We start from the raw sequence: 20,887 nt of genomic DNA, 5'->3' as shown, positions 1-20,887 counted from the left end.
TATAGTATGTTTATTTCTAGCTTTATGAAGAAACGTCACACTTATTTCCATACTGCCTGTACCAGTTTGCACTCCCATCAGTGTGAATAGTGCTCCCTTTCCCACGTCTACAGCACCATTTGTTTTGTGGTGTTTTGCTTTGTTTTGTGTTTTGGTCTTAGCCATTCCGACTGGGGTAAGATGACATCTCAAAGCAGTTTTAATTTGCATTTTCTTAACAGCAGAGAATGTTGAACATTTAAACAAAAAGTGTCTTAGTTTTTTACATTTATTCTTCTGAGAACTCTAGCTCCATGTACCAATTTTTAATTGGGTTATTTGTTTTCTTGATATTTATGTTTTCCCCTTTTCTTCACACATTCTAGATACTAACACTGCACACTGCCAGATTACAATTGGTAATGTTTTCTTGTTGTGTGTTTGTTTTCTATTCTTCAGGCTGCCTCTTCACTTGAATTATGGTATCCTTTGCTGAATAAGTGGGTTTGGAAAGGCAGGGCAATTATGAATGCTAATTTCTCTATTGGCATGTTTGTCTCCCTTTTTATTCACAATTGTATTTATTTAGAGCTTTTCTCATTTTGGATAATTTGGCTAAAAGATTGTCAATCTTCTTAATTATTTTGAAGAGCCTACTATTTCCTTGATTCTTTGTATTTTTTGTTTTTGCTTGTTTCTGTTTCATTAATTTTATCCCTAAATTTGATTATCTCTTCCCATGCTGTTTGAGATGTTGTTTTTCTTGTTTTTCCAAGGATGTTGGGTGCATCATAAGTTATTAATTTGCCATCTTTCAATTTTCTGATGTAGGTACTTAGTGCTATAGTGAACTTTTTCCTCTGATGATTGTCTTGGGTCCCATATATTTGGGTAAGTTTTATTTTCATTTTCATTCAATTCTAGAATTATTAATTTCCTTATAGACTTTGTCCTTGACCCAATTACCAATTCAATAATGTGTTATTTAGTCTCCATGAGTTTGTGTACTTTCTGCCGTTTCTATTGGTAGTCAGCTTTATTCCACTGTGTTCAGGTAGCTGGAAGATGTTATTTCAGTTTTTCTAAGTTTGTTGAGATTTGCTTCGTGTCCTAATATGTGATATGTTGTAGAGAACATTCCATGGGCTTCTGGGAAATGTGGATTCTTTAGTTTTTGGATGGCAGGTTCTAGGTCCATTTAATTTGTGTCATTAAACTCCAGTAAACCCCAGATGGCTTTAATAGCCGATTCTTTCACTGATACCTCATGTGTTGGAACTGCTTGCCTGTACCATCATGCTCAGCTTTCCAGTCTCAGAGGTTTTTGCTATAGCAATTGGACACCGACAAAGGGTGAGCATCAAAAGCAGCAAGCTTTCATCTCCCTTTCCTCATAGCAACTCCCAGAGTCCACATCTCTTAATGTTACCCACTTTGTCACTGCAGCTTGGCAGTATGTGGGCAGAATCAGTGAAGTCAGAAGAGATACTGGCTGCAGTCCATCCCTTAGAATCCCAACATGACTGTTTCACATAGACCATGCCCCCTTCAGTTTGTTCCCACCCTGCTGAGTGCTTCTATTGTGTTTTCAGCAAGTGATGAGCACAGCTGCAGAAACCTGTCACCTTTCTATTTGTCACTAATCAGAATCACCTGGTGTTTATAAGATCCCAATGCTACCAAGAGAGGATACTGAAGATCTGCTTCTCTTCTCATGCCACAGGGGACACATGGTTGCCTGTGTTGGAAGCCTTGGGGTCCTCCGGCAGGGATGAGCTCTGTAGCCAACAACACCTCAAACCCCAGAAATGCAATTTCAGATCATAGAAAAAGCCCTCCCAGGAGACAGACAGACATTCAATTCTAAAGGTGGGATGCTAGAAAGCACTTTATTTAAGAAATGTCACTGCACTTATGGATAAGGTCACTTGGGTCACAGGCAAACCATAGAGACTGGGTAAAAGACTGACAGAACACACTCTCCTCAGGGAGAGGAGAACCGGCCACAGAACAGAATCCCATTGGTCTTGATATGCTGAATGAAGAAAAGGAAGGGGTGATCAGCACAGAAGCAGGGGACATACATTGCGCACCTCAACATAATAGTGACAGCTGTGGCAGCTGCAGCCTCTGTGCCCTCCTCGTTGACCTCCACAAAGGACTTGTGAATGACCTTGGACAGAAACAAGCCTTGCTTGGAAGATATGCCAGAAAAGTCTGCCCTGGCCTCAAAGGCATCAGTCATGCCCAGCTTGCACAGGACTCCCTTCATGTCATAATTCTCCTCCAGTTTAAATCGTGGGAGGAAAACCTGCATCTTTGTTTCATCCATCTTGTCCGGACTCGTCCACTCTATGAATTTCTCATAAGTTAATTCCTTTTCCACCTAGAAGAGAGTTCAAGACTTCTGGTCAATGTTGTCACACAGGGCACTTGAGACCATGGGGAGACTCTACTGAGGGAAGTGTGATTATAGGGTAACATGGCAGCTGGCAGGGGCTAGGGTGCAGCTTGGTGGTGAGTGTTTGTTGAGCATGCTCTGGTCCCTGGGTTCCATCCCAGCCTCATAATGAATGGAAAACAAAAATGATCATGGGAGCCTAGGAAGGCTGCCCCTGCAGAAACTCAGATGTTACTCCTTCTCTCTCACAGCTCCATGAAAGTCTCCTGATCCTTACCATTCTCAAGTCAACGTGCTCATCTGGAAGCATGATGATCATGTTCAGCTCATTGCCGACGTAGGGAAGCAACAGAATCTTGGTGAATATCTCTCCAATATAGGTCATCTTAAAGGTAGACTCCTTAAACATCATTTGCACAGGTTTCTCCTCATTCTGTGAAGGGTGGATAAATATTAAGCTAAAAGAAGACACAAGTGACACATTGGGCAGATCCAATCAAGGAAGCCAGTTAGTGTCCTGGAACTAGCTCTTGTAGACCAGTCTGGTCTCAAACTCACAGAGATCTGCCTGCCTCTGCCTCCCGAGTTCTGGGATTAAAGGCATGTGCCACCAACACCTGGCAGCATCATCATCATCATCATCATTATATTGTATGAGTTTTTGGCCATCATCATCATCATCATCATTATATTGTATGAGTTTTTGGCCTGAATGTATCTATGTGTGCCACATGACTGTGTGCATTTAGTTCCTGCATATTACAGAAGAGGGTCAAACCCCACTGAACTGGAATTATGGATGGTTATGAGACACTGCTGGGTGCTGGATTTCAACTCTTGCCCTCTTCAAGAACATGTGTTTCTAGTTGCTGAGCCAGCTCTCCAGCCTCAGAAGCATTTCTATAATACTTCATTAGCCTCTCAAACACTTGCTTAGAACTTACATGCCTGCAAAAGTCCCCTTTTTCAGGGACTGGTCCCCAGGTGTGCTACACTGGGATGAGGTGGGATCTTGTTTGTTTGAGACAGTCTCCATATATGGCTCTAGTTGGCCTAAAAGTTGCCACACAAACCAGGCAGCTACCTGCTTCTGCCTCCCAAGTGCTGTGATTAAAGGTGCATGCCATCATTCCTGGCATAGGGGTAGAATTCTAAGAGGCGGAGGCTAGAGGGGGGTGTTTATGTCATTGGGATGTGCCCTTGACAAAGATTGTGGGACCCTGGACTTTTTCTTTTATTTTTATTTCCTGGCCTTGGAGTGGAGCATTTTACTCCAATACCTGCCCCTAGTATTCTATTCCAGTACCCTCAAAACAGGACCCAAGACAATGGGTTCATCTCATCACAGACTTAAACCTCTAATACTGAGTCAAAGTTATTAAGTTTGCTATCTCCACACTTTAGTATCAGAAAGCTGACTGACCCAGGCGCCAAACACCTGGGATGTCCTGGGCCAACAATTCTGTTCTATTGGGGGGGGGTCTCATTTGTTCTCATGACTTTGGACATAATTCCCAAATTCACTGTTCTAGCTTGAACTTCTCCCTGAATTCTGAAGTTATATATTTATATTTGACCCCTGATGTTCCTTTGTATAGCAGCTACTCTGCCTGCAACTCTTACTTGTCCTGGTTGACAGTGATGTCATCCTTCCAGTTGCCAAACCCAATTCATGTCCTGACTCCTGTCACTTTCTCATACCCTGCATTTGACTCGTTACCAAACTGTATTGTCTGCCCCTTTGAAATCTAACCTAAATCTGACTTTGTTTTTAAGCCTCCACTGCAATCAGCCCAGGGATACAGTGATGACCTCCTTGTCACTGATCTCAGCAGGGCAGCCATAGGTCCCAGCACAGTGTAAGTCAGACCACACCACTGTGGCTGTACATATACCTTTATGTGTGGTTGAAGTCGTTAAAACACCCTGGATACAAAAAAAGAGCCTGCCCTGCTTCCTATCCTACCCCCATCACTCTCTCTGTGGTCTACTATAGTCACATGGCTATTTGTAGTTTTGTGCTTAACGAAATTAAGTCCTTTCTGTCCAACCAACTGGTCCTCAGACCTGGAGCATTCCTCTTGCGACCTGGTGTCTGCTCACATACCATCTTCCCAGTGAACGTTTCCACGGTAGTGCTCCTCTGTAACCACGCCCAAGCACAGCATTCTGTCACCTCCACTGTGTGTCTCTGGAGCCCTCCCACCAACCACTGTCTTCTTACCTATGCTGATCTCAATTTTCTCTCCTCCAGGAAAACAAAGCTTCATGAGGGCAGATACACTCAACCAGTTAATGCCTGCTGCACGGTAAGCCCTTATGTAACATTTGAAGATGATATTAATGGCAAGCTAGTGAGCAGGAGTGCTGCTCATAATTTAAATACAAATCCAAACCAACAGAGAATTGTGTGCCTTTGGAGATATGACAACATCTATGGATTATAGTCAACAATGGATTGAGCCACAGACCAGTCTGTGTTGACTGAAGAGACAAGGGAAAAAGATAATGACTCTAGTTGCTGCCCTTAGCAGGACTCACAGTAAGTAGCTCCACTTATATAGAATGGGAAAGGTTTTAGAAGGAGGTTGCTCTCAGCCCTATGCCCTTCCCTCTGGACTGCTGAGTCGGGGTCAAAGCCCTGGTATGAGAATGAGGAAAAAGGCTCCATGCAAAGGAGAGCCAGTTCCCAAGAGCATCATCCCATACAGGGAGCCTTAGGCTGCCCTCCTAGTGGGTGGTGGGCTTGTAAGTTCAACTATAGTCATCTAGGGTTTCTATTGCTTGCAGGTGAAGGGAGTCCTAACATACCTCTTGTCAACAACTGATTTCAAAGACAGAAATACTTTAATTAGGATATAAAAGAACCGTTTATTTAAGAATAAATCTTAAAATAGAAACCTGAGGTTCAAATTCAAGTTTGCCTGGTAGATCTAAGGTCTGGGTAAGGATCCAGACTGTGATGTAATTTGTTTTTGTCAACCTAGGAGTGTATGGAGAGGAGGGAGAGAGGGGGAGAGAGGGAGGGAGGGAGAGACCGAGTAGACATGGTTACCCAAAACAAAACAAAACAAAACAAAAACAAACAAACAAACAAAACACTGGGCCACCAGCAAATGACAAGCTCCAACCAGAAGGAGGTCGAATGTAAAGTCTATCCCATACACAAACATGTGTGTGTTTGTCTATAAGCAAAACCTGAGCTTCTCCCATCAAACCAAGACATTAAGTGTTTACAGAGCACCGGCCATAAGCCAGTTCTCATTAGACAGCTGTCTGCCTCTGCTGCTTCTACAGCAGGGTGGGGAAGGTTAGTTTCCCACTGTAAGGTTTGTGGCCAGCAGCTGCAGTTGTGACCCTCAGGACAGCGGGGGAGGACACTGAGAAGAAAGAAAAGGACACCACTGTAGGGAATCCGAGGAATGGGCTGCATTCAGAGCCACAAGAGCCTCACACACCACATCTGGAGTTTAGACTTTCTTATCTCCAAAGTTATATGACAGACTGTTCAAAGTACACTGCAGAGCTCTGCCTTCAGGTTTGGCCTCAACAGCTGCCAGTGACGCCATGACAGAAGCAGAGTGACAGAAGCAGGGCCAGGCCTGAAACCCTGTAGACAAGCAAAGGGGTAGAGAAAGGACTCAAGGCTGAGAGCGAGTCCTGGCTGCTGAGCCTCCCAGAGACAGGAGAGGCACTGGCTACAGGAAGCCTTCTCCTTGTGTTTCAGAGCACAAGGGGACCGTGCCCAGGAGCTGCCTCTGTTACTGCAGTGCATTGTTACCTTGTTGACTTTGAAAGGCATCTCCTGGGTGTTCTGTTTGTTAAACTGTTTCTCCCAGTTTCCTTTGAAGTAGACAGCATTCACCAGGACTAGAAGAGTGTCTGAATTCACTATACCTGGAGACAGCAACTCCTTTATTTTATCTGAAAGAATAAAAAGGCATGGAGGTTGGCTGAGACTGGATTCCATAGGCTCATATATTTGAATGCTTGGTTTCCAGTTAATGGAACTGTTTGGAAAGGATTAGTAGGTATGGCCTTGTTGGAGGAGGTGTGTTGTTGGGGGCGGTCTTTGCGATTTCAAAAGTCCACAGCAGGCCCAGTCTCTCCTTCTGCCCACAGCCTGTGGACCAGGATGTAAAACTCTCAGTTACTGCTCCAGCAACTTGCCCATCTGTTTCCTGCCATGATCATGAACTAAACCTTCTAAAACTGTAAGCAAGTCCCCAATTTGGCTTTCTTTTATAAGAGTTGCCTTGGTTGTGGTGTCTCTTCACAGCAATAGAACAATAACAAAGACAAGATCCTATCAGCTAACAGAGTTGGCTGATACACATGAAGGGCTCATATGTAAAGGGCATCATCCCCTTCTGCTCTGGTCAGGAGCATGGATAAAAGATTTCACTTTCTCTCAAAATAGAAGGACATTGTCCGTAAAGCAACAACCCTGACATCAACAAAAAGACACCTTTTTTTTTCTAGGATTTATTTTTAATTAATGTTTTGGGGTGTGTGTGCGTGTGTGTGTGTGTGTGTGTTTCTGTCCACATGTGTGCTGATGTCTACAGAGGCCCAAAGTGTTAGATCCCCTGGAACTGAAATTATAGGAAGTTGTTCTGGATTCTGAGAACCAATTCAGCTCCTTTGCAAAACCAGCTTGTGTTCTCAACTGCTAAGCGATCTATCCAGCACTAAAGCCAATTCTGTAAAAGCTTTAGAAAGAAGAAAAATAAGCCCAAAAGGTTCTAGTAAGAAAAACTTCATCATTCAAATAAACACATAAGTTGATGTTAAACATACAGTTGGAATTTAAAAGCAACACTTGTGCTGGAAAGAGACAACTAGTGCCTACAACTTTAAGAAAGCAACTTTAGGCTGTTTTAAAATAGACTGATTGCAAATTCAAATTTTAAAAATATTTGAAGTATAGATATATTTACCTTGACCTGAACATTATGGAATGCACACTGAAAATTATATAGAAACTTGTCAATATGTATATTTAACAGCTTAAAAATCAATTGAAAGTAGAAGAGCAGTTCTAAAATGGACCTTCTAGTATAAAGCAATCTCACAACCACAGGTAAGTGGGGGTTGGATCCAGCACCTGCGACCATGCTAGATAATTACAGAATTGGAGCATCACCCCCAGGGAGGAAAGAGCTGTAGACCTAGGATGAAAGCATTCTGTATTCTTTATATTAAAAAAAAACCTTTGGGGGGGAGTAGATGAAATGGAGGGAGGAACAGTGGGAGGGAGGCACCAAGGATGGGAGAGACAGCAGATTGGTCGGTTTTCAAATAGGTGTATCAAATATTGGGAGACATCACAGACACACTGTTAAAAGCTGGGGAAGGCCAGATGTAATGACCAACATTTAATCCTACCACTGCCAGGCTGAGTTTGAAGACAACCCAGTCTATATAATAGGATGAAAGTCAACCAGGGCTACATAGTGAGCTACTATCTTTAAAAAGTAAAAATATCCCAGCATTGGTGGTACACACCTTTAATCCCAAAGGAAGGCAGATCTCTGTGAGTTCGAGGCCAGCCTGGTCTACAGAGGTAGTTCCAGGACAGCCTCCAAAGCAACACAGAGAAACCTTGCCTCAAAAATAAATAAATAAATAAACGAATAAATAAATAAATAAATAAATAAATAAGATAAAAAGCAACAGGAAAAGGCTAGGCAAAGTGTCAGAGACTGACAATATTTTAGAAACAGCTTCAAAAATTTGCATTTTTTAGAGCAAAGGCTTCTAAGCTGCAGATTGTGATCTTACTGCCTGACTGTGGGGCTAGCAGAAAAAAAAAAAAAAAAAAACTGCCAATCGTTACAGCTTTCTGAACATGCAATAGCCAAAACTTCATCAAAACTCAAATGTGTGATGAACCCAAGGTGCTTATGGCAGCAACTCCCATCATGCTTCACACCCCTTCACAGTGGCCTTGGTCCTGAACATATACAAGCACTTTGTACAGTGCATGCCATTGTGCTATCCTGTACACTCATGCCAACATATACTGTGTGAAAACATCTCAGCTCATATTTAAAATCATGTCAGGAATGCGGCATTTGTGGTCTACATACAAAGTTTTCTGCTCTTACAGAGACAGAATGGCTTCATTGTGGAAAATACTTTCCCGATTTTCATACTCTCATTCTCAGTACATACGTGTCAAATTATTACATCTTTGGGGAAATGATGAGATGCTAAATGGTTAAAATTTCATATAGCACCCACATCAGGTGGCTCCCAACTGCCTGTAACTCCAGTTCCAGAGGCTCTGGCAGTCTCTGTACTCTGCAAACATAGGATGTACACACATGTAGAGAGGTATATGCACTTAAATATTTTTTATAAGTTTTATTATATCTTCTACCTCATTAGTATGTAATTTTGACTCCATCTTTAATTATGACAAAATTATACCTATATCAATAAACTTTTAAAACATATTTCTGTAGATTTATTATCTAAATGTATACCTGCTTTGTAGACTGTATAGGGTCACATAAAAATTTCTCACGCAAAAAGGAGTTGTGATGGGCAGTTTTAGAACTCTGATTTAGGTGTTGGGCATGGTGGCCCACATCTTTAATGCCAGCACTCAGGAGACAGAGACAGGAGGATCCCCGAGTTCAAAGCCAGCCTGGTCTACAGAGTGAGTTTCAGGAAGTCAGGGATACAAGGAGAAACCCTGGTTTGAATGAAAAACAAAAAACAAAAACAAAACAAAACAAAACAAGACCCCCCCCCACACACACAAAGAGTTCTGACTTCTGATTTAGGGCTAAAGATGCAGGTCAACATTAGAATACTTTGCCTAGTATATGAAGAGATAGATGGCTGGCAGATAAAGAGTCTTACTAACAAACCTAAAGAACTGAGTAGAATCCCTAGGACCCAGTTGTAGAAAAAAAAAAAAAAAAACAAATCCTGTGAGTTTCCTGACTTCACATGTGCACAAATATACACAAACACACAATAAACAAACAAATGAACAAATATAACATGGGGGATGGGGAAATGGGCTGACTCCTTAATGGGCTGGAGTATAGTTGGGGTGATTGGGGAGGTCCTGCTCAGAATGCTCAGGGCCCTGGATTCAAATCCCAGCTCTGAAAAAAAAAAAAATGGAACAGAAGGATGCTGCGTTCACCTTCTGTCTTTTTGGCGACCCAGGTGTTGATGTGTTGTCGGGACTGCTCTGTATCATTCTTAAAGTCCAGCTGCTCCAACTCTGCTTCGTAGAACTTACGGCAGGAATCTTTAAAAGGCTGAGACAGAGCAACATGATTACAAAGCCATGAATGTGATTAGCACCAACAGCCTCCTTCCTTGATGCACAAAAATAGAAAATCAAAATGTAATGGTGTACACATGTGATTTGCAAACAAATATATGGAAAGAGTGTAAAATCCAGCCTTCATGTTTACAGCTTTCTTTAACTTTAGTTTATTAATGAGATAAGATAGTGGTTTGTCTGAGTACCACTAAAAAGCATGATGAATAATAGCTATCTCCTTATAACTGAGGCTCAAGGAGGTAACTGGGGAGACCCTCGGGTACAGTATTACACCGCTGTCACTCTGATAGTCCACTACATGGACAGAGTGAGGGGTAACCCCACAAGAGCTATGACACCTCTGTATTGTATGGGCTGCACCTTCTACCACACTAACAGAACTACTTGGGTCTTCATGCTTTCATACCAAGCCCATGGGCATGAATCCAAAGCAGTAACTCACTGTTGGTAATGGCCCACGCTGCCAGCTACACGCAAGTGGTTCACTGTGTCACCATAGGTCTATGTTCAGTACTATCAGATGGTGGCTAATAATACTACAGTGCTTGGGCTGTGTCAGCGGGAGAGCTGCGGGCATCTCTCACACCAATAACAGCAATAATAATAATAATGAGACAGAGTCATCCGATACTGAGATTCAAAGAATGAAAGAAACATACAAAAAAAAAATACACGCGATGGTATCACACAGGGAAAATTCTCACCGACTAAATTTCTGTATGTGCAGAACACACACATCACTGTGTATTAAAAAGCCCTTATTTGTGAAGGAAAAGAGGTAGAGGATGGCTCTTGCTTAGATATTCTGTACAATAAGAATATACTCACAGTTAGGCGGTGGTGGCACACGCCTTTAGTCCCAGCACTCGGGAGGCAGAGGCAAGTAAGTGTATCTCTGTGAGTTTTCACCCAGTCTGGTGTACAGAGTGAGTTCTAGGGCAGCCATGGCTGCTACATGGAGAAAACATGTTTTTGAGAAACAAACAAAGCAAAACAAAACAAAAAGAATATATTCACATGTGGCTCCTAAGCATGTACATCAATACAAAACCACATTAGCAGACAGGGGAGTAGGGTGAATCCTCAGCCACATGATACTTACTGCTAAAAGATCACAAGTCTTTTCCCCGAAGAGCTTATTGGCTGTTCTGAGCAAGTACTGGGTGCCAGTCTTGTTCACTTCACTGAGAAGTGACTGGAAGCCCTGGTGGACATCTCCACCGCCATTGCCGATGCATTTATCCAAAGACAGTGCCTGAAATCAGAACAGATTACAGCACAACTTCAGCAGGCTCGGCTATGGGAACTCAGTCAACACTAAACCCATCCTCACACCTTAGAGATCCTTGTTGCTCAAAGAGCCACATAATTAAAGGGGAAAGTGTTACACCATTCCCTCTCCCGGGTCCTCTCTGGTACCATGAGCCCCAGTCTGAGCAGAAATGGCCCTTCAAAAACCCAGCTCTTCATGCTCACTAACTATGCTCTGCCTTCAAGCATGGCTGCCAACCAGACCTGCCCTGACTCAAGTGCAGCCAGTTCTGACCCCAGTTCATGCTGTCTCTTCCCTGCTCTGGGTCTGCCCTGGCTCCAGCACTGTCTGCCCAACAGAATGCAGGAGAGTGACCCTGTTCTAGGCCCAGTTTTTAAAAGGCTCGGCAGCTGACACATTTGTGCTTTCTCCTAAACACCATGGTGGAAGGAAATCGAACACCACATGGAAATCCTGGAGTAACTGTCACCACATAAGGCCACTTGAAAGAGAAGAAAGATCCCGGCCAACAGTGAACACCTAGTGCCAGAGCTTAGATACAATTCCATAGACCTCCTGAGCCTCTGAAAAGGCTACATGAATGACATCAGGGACTCCCAAAGGAAACAGGTAAACTGCCTATCAGTAGCTATAATAGCTTGGAACTAAAAAAAAAAAAAAAAAAGGAGTCAGGCTGAGAAATCAACAAGCAGTGTGTCTTATAAAAACAAAAACTAGTGCCAAAAGTTAACAAGGAATACAAAATCATAGCCCAAGGTAGTCTCCCCATCTTGTGCTGGGATAGCTGTCTCTGCCGTTCATATACCTCTGCAGCTAAAGCACTATGTCCAAGAAGAACCCTCATGGATATGTCCCTGGTCTTCCAGCCTAGCCTGACCCCATTCTAGTGTTCCTTATCCATGGAAAAGCCGAGGTTCATTAGGGACAGAGAGAAGACAGTGGGTGTCACAGGGGACCGTGGTACCACCCTTCAGGGGTTTTATTCAAGCTAAGCCTCACATACACACTATGAGCACCAATGAATCAGTGATGGGGTTCTAACAGGAACAGTGCATCCTTCCTCTCAACTCTACAACCATGCCCCTCTATCATTCCATCCCCATTTGTTCCTCAAGACGGATATGTTTTTGAGGACACCAATGTGGAGGACAATTTGTGGTGTTTATCTGTTATGAAATGGTGCGGGTTACCTGAGCCATCTGGCTTGCAGTGTTGCCCTTTGCCCCCATGAAGACCATGGCCAGGGCTGAGGAGATGCTCACAGGTGAGAAAAATACATTCTTTGAGCTGTCTTCACCCAGTATTTTCAAAAGGTTTAAGGCAAAGGTGCCATTTGCTTCCCGAAGAGGATCCATGATAGCGGGCCTGGAATGAGGAAGTAAAATCAGTATCACATAAATGCAGGCTGATGTGTAGGCTGCATCTTCACTCTCACTCACAATGTGGTACCCTGGCTCAATGAACAAAGGGAATAACACAGCCTGGAAAATGAAGGTCACATGCAGACAGCGATATTGCCCTGCTGGGGCTAACTCAGGCCTGTGCCTTGTGTTTCTCATGTGCAGAAATCAATACATGGGGAACCGGAAGGAATCGCTCAGAGGACAAGAGGCAGGTAAGGACCCACCAGCCAGGAAGTCCACAAATGCATCAGTGCAGGCTGCGAGCAGGGCCTGTGCTCTGACATCATCCACACACAGTTGTCAGATTCCTTTTCCCCAGTTAGGCAGTACAACAGTTCTAAGATTGCCCATCAGCTCCCCTGAGCAGTGACTGGGAACTCAGGGCATGGGAAGGGGGAGTAAGAGGCTAAGGGAAGGGTACCCAGTTGATGAGAACAGAACACATTGCTCAGCTTTACAGCTATAGCTGTGGTCAGCTGCACAGAGAACCCAAAGACACCCAGGTCCCAAACCTGGGGACCTGGGAAAGTTCCTTCCCCACTAAGAGACTGCAGTAAGGGTTATGCAGTAATGCACCCTGAGATGAAGTACCTTGTGTTAAGGTGGAAGCTTCACCTTAGTCACTGAGATGTTATGGTGGAAGTTTTGCCCCAGCCCTGACATTCATACACCCAAAGAGTCTGGGATGCTATGGTAGAGGTTCCACCCAAGTCCCCCTCCCCCATCTCCCTCCAAACCCTGCTGCATCTCAGAAATGCAATGATGACCCCAACCCCAGAAATGCTGAAGATCACTCCCACAGGGTATTTAAACTGCCCCCCCCAACCAGACTGGTGGGTTTTTCCCAGTCTCCCTTTCACTTCTCTCTTGGGGGGGGGGGCTGGAAGGCCATCCTGGAGCATTGTATCCATTAAATGTGGGCTTTGTCTAATTTGGTTTGATCTGGATTGCTCCGTTGGTGGAGAGGCTTATTGGGGTGTAGAAACTTTTCATCTTGCATTGTTCAAATGGTCACTAAATGTAATACTCACACACAGCCTTATAAAAGAAATTAATTCAGAAAACTGTTAACTTAGAACAAGGGACTGTGGCTAGCCATGACACCTGTAATCACGGCCCCCAGGAAGCTATGGAAGAAAGCTCTATTTCAATAGTGGCCCTGATGCAAAAGGAAACAGAAAGGATGGGGTGGGGAGGTGAGGGGGAATCAGGACCAGAGATTTTAACTGAGAATTCCAAAGGAATGCAAACCGGTTGTGACTGTGTAACAACCCAAGGCACAGCAGGGGTTACCACATAGAACCTTCAGAGACCAAGAGAGATCTGACATGACCAGGCTTACTTTAGGGGCTTCCAGGGATTGAGTTCATCTTCAGGGAGCATCCTCAGCACGCATAAGACCTTGTTCAAGGTCACCCTGCCATCCCACTGTGCCTTAACACCAGACACTCACCCCAGCTAGCTAAAATAACTTTGGGCTTCCACCATCCAAACACCAGGTTTCTTCCTTCCTTCCATGGCATCTCTCTGTAATATTATTACTGGAGTTTTCCTCTATGTGAGTTTCAAGTTGTACCAAGTAATTTGGTCCTAATCCAATATTTTTTTTCAGGCCTCTTGAACTATTCCATTTGACCGGGAACTTTAATATTTACTATTCCTAAAAGAAGTGTAAACACTGCTGAATTCTTTTGTGCCTTTTAAGTCATCTTATTTACCTCAGTTAAATTTATTCGCGGACTCGAGACTTTTTACTTAAAAAAAAAATCAAATTAACTGGTATTTTTGTCTTCCTGGTGCACAAAACTGTCCTATATGGCTAGTGAGAATCTCTGTGTATTGGTTATTTGACACTGAGCTGTTGGTCTCAACATCCTGGCTTTAGGGCAACAAGAGGATACTATGCTGCACTCACTCTTCCATCCTCTCCTAAGTTTCTTTTCAGGAGAGGATTTGTAAAGTACTAACTCTGAATGCCTGGAGAACAGATGAGTATTGATGCTGATGGGAAACAAAGCCACTGAGCTGGGGAGATGGCTCAGTGGACAGAGTGCCTGCCATGCAAGTGTGAGGACTTGAGTTTGAAGCCGTGGCACCCATGTAAGGACAGACAAGGTGGCACATATCTACAATCCAAATCCTGTGAGATGAGATAGGAAAACAACAGAATGTCTGAAAGATCACAAGTCAGAAGTCTAGCAAATGCAGAGGCAAAACTATGAGACCCTATCTCAGCAAAGTGAAAGGCATGGACTCCTATCTGAGGTTGGTCTCTGACTTCCACATGAAGCCAAGATGCATGTGTATCTACACACCTACACAACATAAGTAAGCCTGCGTGCACACACACATACACACAAAGAAAATCCTGCTGCTATGGCTGGGTACACCAGTTGACAAGATGGGATAGATGCCTCCTTTAAGGCCCCATGGGCCTTAGATCGCCATTGAAGTTCTCCTGCATTCGACTCTTCTGAGACCCACTGGCACTTGGAAGCAATCATATCCACACTCAAACATACTACTCTTCTCTTTCATTATATGCATGTTTCATATCAACTAGTGTTTAGCGAGCATGTTTGTGACAGGACTCTGTGACTACTACTATATAGCTCATGCCTCTTTGCATAAGTGGGCCCAAACATATTCTTGTTTTGTTATTTCGTCCCTTATTTTGATACAGCATAGTGTCCAACTACTTTCTAAGAAAGAATACAGCTACCCTGGTTTCTTGAACATCTGAAATGTATTCTTTTTCCATGTCACTGAGTTTGACAGGGTCTATAAAAGGTTACATGTGTCTTTACATCTAGTTTTTTCAGTTACGGAATCACTGCTTCCCAGCTACCAGTTTTTTCTGTTTGAAGGCATGATGATATACTGGCCCCAGATCCACCTACCACCCCCCTTTCAAACCTCTACTCTGAAAGCTTATGAACTTAGTCTTATTTCTGATATTCAGAAACACCCAACTGTGTGTCCCTCTCTGAGCTCTACTCATGCATTTTGCTGGGCTCTTGGAGGAAATTTTCAAACTAGTAATTCAAGAGAATTTCCCCTTCAGTCTGGAAACAGTTTTGAAGGTACTGCTCATTTCTCATACACTGATTCTGTGCTCTCTCTCTCTCTCTTTCTGCATCACCCATCTGTCAGATGCTAAAACTCTTGAACTGACCTCATCCAGGACTTCCCTAACATGTGTTGCTGTGATAAAATACAAAAGCAACTTCAGTGAGAGTTTCCTTAGGTTCATTGCTTCTCATACATCCAGAGTTCGGGGAGAGATGAATGCTTGTGATTCAGCTAGCTTTCTACTGTTTATATGGCCTGGAAAATTGAGCTGCCCACTTTTATGGTAGGGCTTCAAATCCCAGTTGATATAATCAGGATAGTTCCTCAGAGGCCTGGCCAAGACAGTGACCTAATCAAGACGGTAACTCTTGGTGTTCCTAAGTATTGTCTCTAGAAAATCATCATCAACCTTCTCCAAGTCCATAGCATTTCTATGGCCCTTTGAGGGATGGCTGGCTGAGAACAGAAACTAAGCTAAGCCATGGGGTCAGACATCTGTTCCCTTTCCCCAGCACAGTGGTCCAGCACACTGATGACAGGCTGCAAAGACTGAGTACTTGGCTGAATCCCAGGTCCAGCAAACTGGGGCTCAGAGGGCAGGTGTTCCATGCGATCCTATAGCACATCCTTGCAAGTTCTTCTTGCCAGATATGGGAGTAATGGGGGAACATAGCTGTTGCTTACTCTAATTCAGTCTACTGCTATTGACACAAGTTAGGTGTAGCTCACTAAACCAATTTAAAGGTGCTTTGGCCAGGAAATGTCCTAACACAATTTTCAATACAGTCATTCTTGGGTAGCTGAAGGATATCTGTCTGTATCTGAAGATGCCAAAATCCTCAAGTGCTCCATTTACTTATGTAAAATAACGTAATATTTGAACTATGAACATGCTCCTATTGTACTTTGGCCTGGAGACGAGTAAATACCCAGCACAATGTAAATGCTAGATAAATGGTCCCTGTTACCATATACTGGTCTACTGTTTAGAAAACAGGGAAACAAAAAAGGTCTATATACGTCCATACAGCCCAGGCTGGCCTCAAACTCTTATCCCCCTGCCTCAACCTCCTGAGTACCGGGATTAAAGGTGTGCAGCAACACATTTCAGTTCTCTAACAACGCTTTCTGTCAGATTTTGACTTCTATTTGCTATTTCATGTCGACTTCATGTGAAATTCATGTATGGTGATAGTATGGGGGAGACCTGAAGGTATGGAGGAACCATATAAACTTGGCGTATTGAGCCACAAGTGACCCAAATGCACCATCTTCTGTGATGACACAAGTTATAGTGGATACAATCCCTCGGGGCAGCCACGAAACACTGGGACACTCCCCATGTATACTGATAAGTGTGGGGTCATTCATGTGCCCCAGCACTATAAAGTTAATCCCTGATCACACAGTTTCTCAAGGTTACCTGACACATCAGACCACACACCCATGTCCTACACTGCTGGAGGAAGGAAATGGGCAGCCTCCGGAGGAGTCCTAACACAGCAATTGCCTAGCAAGTAGGCCAAAAAACACTGAGTGCCAAACCTCACTCAGCTTTCCCTCACACCCAGCTTCCTGACACCACATAAATGTTAGGTTCCCATACTTCTGACTCTCGAAACAAATCGAAGCAATAGAGGAGGAGTTACCGGCCCTTGTCTTGGTGGTAGAGCACTTGCTCAGCAGAACAAGGCTCTGGGTCCATCAACAAAACAAGAAGGAGGAAAAAACTAATTCGCATGCCAATTTTATCTGGCACAGAAACCCTGTCAAAACTTTGCTCATGTCCTTCCTCCTAGCCCTACAGACATCAAATCTCCCAACAATTTTTTTCTGGCGTGAGTTTAATGGAGGGAAAATATCAAAGATCTGGAATGGTTTCCCCTAAGTATCTATGTTCCAAATCCTCCACCATACTGAGGATTTGTCAGAACTTCCCAGCACAGCCTGGGCCCCGCCCCTGGGAGACCCAGGAACTCTGGGCAGGAAAGCAGGGCGGGAGCACCCAGCCTTTGGCCTCTCTGAACCGCCATCCCCACCCCACCCCCACCCTAGATCCCAACGCCCGTCTCACTGCGTCACCAGCCTGTGTCTCCGGTGTCTCCAGAATCACCCGTGACCGAGGGACTCATGTGGTCACCTGTAGCCCGGGATCCCTGCGCTGCAGCCAGGCCGGCTCCGGGTCCGCCCCATCCCGTGCCAGCCGCCTCCTCTAGGGACGCTGGAGGATCTGGGTGGGCGGCAATGTCACCAGAGGGCCAGGACCACAAGGCTACTAACCCAGCTGCGTCACCAGCTGCTGAGGCCGCTGAGCAGCAGCAGGAACCCGAGCTAGGCCAAGACTCTGGCCACACGCTACACCCTCCCGCGCACCACAGCCACCCCACTGTAGAACTTACCCAGAACTCTCAAGTTTCCTGACCGACAGCGAGCAGAGCACAGAGGAGAAGGTGCCGGCCACACCCGCCCTGGGCCTCAAATACCTTAGGGGCGGAGGAAGCAGGCGGAGTCTGGAGCCTGGCCCTGGGCCACTGTCCTTAGACAAGGCGCCAGCACAGAGTCAGGTGAGCCCCCTGAGGACCCTACAACCTAGCCCATCTGCTGGCTCCAGGCCTCCCTACAGGGGAGTGTGCAGCTGATCTTTCTGGTACTTTCTTGATGCTTTGGCTAGCTCCAGGCTATAGGAATGCAGTGATGTCAAACTCAGGCTGGAGTCTTTGTATGGTTTAGTGTGCCTTTGTAGAATGACAGCTTTAGTGGCATCAGAAGTATACCAGCATTTAGAGGATGGGCATACATGTGTCAGAGCAGAACAGAAGCTTAAAGCGAGGGAAAACAAAACAAAACAAAACAAAACAAAAAGAGACTTAACTACTGGGGCTGGAGGTAGAGCGCCTATCCAGCAGGCACAGAAAAATAAAGAGGTGGTCAGTGCCTGTGTCCCAAGACTCCACTACTCTGTACTGGAAAAGTCAGGCGTGGAAGTGACGATATTTCACATAAATGAGAATGAAACCCCTGCCTGCCATCTTGCATTCCTTTTCGGAAGCAAGCCAACCTGGTTGGGAGAATGCTGGTCGGGTTTCGAGCCTTTAAGAACAGGTCAACCCTAAAAACATTGGATTCTTTGCTCTCTACTTTACCCTTACCCTAAATCTAGGGTTCCCAACAATGACCACGTTGACACTTGGCTGTTTCCTGTGGAGGAGAATGTTAACCAGCACCCTTGGCTCCTCTACCTAGTATATGTTGGTAGAAAACCAGGAGGCTACCCAGGCTATAAATTTTAATGTTTGAAGTACTGAAACAAATTCTCAGAGTATCTTATTATCCCTCCTCATCCCATCTTTCATTCATTGTTGTTGTTTTGCTTGTTTGTTTTTAAGTTTTTAGATAGTTGTGTATATGTGCTGTGGCTGAGTATGGATTTGTATACATGAACTCAGTGCCCACCAGAGGGAAGAAGACGGTGTGGTGTCCCTTGGAACTGGGCCTGTGATCCTCTGGAAGAGGGTACCTGCTCTTAGCCCATGAGACATCTCTCCAGCCCCTCGACTCCAGCTTTTTATTCTAGCTTATCTTTCCATCAAATTCTTTGTAAAAATATACTGTGTGTATATAGGATGAATGTGCATGCATTAAAATTCTCTATATAACTGTAATTTTCCCTTCCTTAAAAGACTAACATTGTGTGATCAATAGTTCTGTAAATTGTCGTGTGTGTGTGTGTGTGTGTGTGTGTGTGTGTGTGTGTGTGTGTGTTAGAGCTCCCTCCATATCTTTTCCCCAGCAATACAGTGTTGTGTTGTGTGCATGTGGATTGATTCCTATGACTTTAGGTTTTTAAATATGCTACATGTAGCCTGGCAAGAGTAAATGCATCTGAAGACAGCAGAAGTCTCAGGTGACCCTCCCAGCCTCATTACCACCACCATGTTCTATCTGATTACATCATTGTCAAGTCTGTGGGCCAAGGTGTTCTGTAGGTCACCACAGCAACTCTGCTTCACCATGCCCAGTGGTCATGTCACAGCAGAGGAAATGCCTCCACTACGGCTGGAGGATGGGTTCTGATTTAGTAAATTCCATTAAGGAAATGTTTCCAGATCCTGTGGGTTAACAATGCAGAGGCCCAGCATCCTCCCAGAAAGATTTCTCAACACGGGGCTGCTTTAATGCACGTCTGTCTCGTTTTATGGTGTGTATTCTCCTGGGCCTGTGATGAGAGACATGGAGACAGTCAAAGGAGCCAGTTTTTAATAGGAGGTGATAGAGGTACACAATGGTGAACTACTCCAATGGGTAAGTAAGGCTGCTGCTAATGTGACCAAGGCCTGGGGCTCAGTTGTCTGCCGTGCCCACATTGGGCACCACTACAAATGCTTTTAAGGCCTTTCTCCCATCTCATTAGGTGATTCCTGAGGGACAGGAGTGAGTAAGTGCTCCTGCCAGTAACTGGACCCTGAGCTTCTGCATGCCAGACCCACACTCTGTCACTGATCTCCCTCTGCCACCTAGCTCCCTGTGCTAGTGATTTGTTATGAAGCCTGGCAAACCAGTCTCTAGAGCCTGAAGGAGAATAGAAGGTTACTGTTTGCCATCACTCACAGGTCTTCTGTATTTTCCCTCTTCTCTTCCTCATTTCATGAAGAACTAACTGTGCTTATCTCTGGTAGAGAACCTCAACCCTGTGGACCCTGGACGGTGCAGAAAGAGGAAGGACATGGGTGCAGCAGGCATCGGTGATTCATCAGTATCCTGGGTTCCCAAGGGGATTTTTCAGAGCCTATCTCCAACCATAGCAAGTGCCCAGGCATTTGTACATATTAGTGTAGGTGGTGGGTAGATGGATGAATGAGGGCAAGGTCACTGTTTGAGGATGGAGAAGTACAGAAGACAAGGAAGGGGGATGTAGCTCAGTGGTAAGTGTTGTCTACTATACATAAGATCAAGTTTCAATCATTTGCAGCACACACACACACACACACACACACACACACACACAAAGATAGAGAGACACAAATAAAGACAGAGAGACAGACACCACAATGAACTTAGTCAAAACAAAACATCATTTTTTTAAGAAAATCCAGGTAGAAGGCAAGTATGGAGAAGGTCAAGAGGGATCTCTCCTAGCAACCTGCCTAGAACCTTCTGGTACTATGAAAGCTACAAAACATGGAAGAAGATCGACAGTAGCTTGATTTCTTTGAGCCGTATGAACAAACTGTATGGTGACTTCAGCAATAGGAGTTTTCCATTGAGTTCTGGTGGGCAAACAGGAGCAATGGCAATAGCATGTATTATTTTAGGGTCTCTAGGACCTCTCTACTTATCAAGGTAGGTATCCCATACCCAGCACTAGCTTTTTGTTTGATAACCTGTGGTCTCTGGGAGGAGTAATACTCCACTCTCTGGGAGCATTAAGACTGTAAGAGCCAGAGGTT

The 20,887-nt window shown here is 44.5% G+C and overlaps 2 protein-coding genes across 2 annotated transcripts in view; both read right to left on the bottom strand.

Annotated features, from left to right (window-relative positions):
- The window catches only part of LOC127229099 (serpin B6), a 48,009-nt gene extending 30,051 nt beyond the window's left edge, over positions 1-17,958 (bottom strand). Inside the window, exon 1 of the mRNA XM_051194105.1 lies at positions 17,840-17,958. The gene's annotated coding sequence lies outside the window, so the exon portion shown is untranslated. The remainder of the gene's footprint in view (positions 1-17,839) is intronic.
- Positions 1,850-17,734, bottom strand: LOC127229357 (serpin B6). Its single transcript, XM_051194475.1, has 7 exons — positions 17,581-17,734; positions 12,156-12,330; positions 10,795-10,947; positions 9,546-9,663; positions 6,162-6,304; positions 2,658-2,813; positions 1,850-2,365 (listed from the first exon to the last, which is right to left on the bottom strand). Exons 1-7 carry the CDS (start codon positions 17,631-17,633, stop codon positions 1,964-1,966), a joined length of 1,200 nt encoding a protein of 399 aa, XP_051050432.1. The 5' UTR covers positions 17,634-17,734; the 3' UTR covers positions 1,850-1,963.
- Positions 17,959-20,887: the final 2,929 nt, after the last annotated feature.

This window comes from Phodopus roborovskii, unplaced genomic scaffold (assembly GCF_943737965.1).
Source record: "Phodopus roborovskii unplaced genomic scaffold, PHOROB, whole genome shotgun sequence".
NCBI lineage: Eukaryota > Metazoa > Chordata > Mammalia > Rodentia > Cricetidae > Phodopus > Phodopus roborovskii.
This window is presented reverse-complemented; position numbering and strand designations above follow the sequence as displayed.

Excerpts from the sequence above, each read along its gene's own strand:
- LOC127229357 (XM_051194475.1), bottom strand. The coding sequence starts at position 17,633 with ATGGGGCGGACCCGGAGCCGGCCTGGCTGCAGCGCAGGGATCCCGGGC. Across the intron at positions 9,664-10,794 it reads AGACTTGTGATCTTTTAGCA|CCTTTTAAAGATTCCTGCCG; the intron begins GTAAGTATCATG and ends GCTCTGTCTCAG. Across the intron at positions 2,814-6,161 it reads TGCCTTTCAAAGTCAACAAG|AATGAGGAGAAACCTGTGCA; the intron begins GTAACAATGCAC and ends CACCCTTCACAG.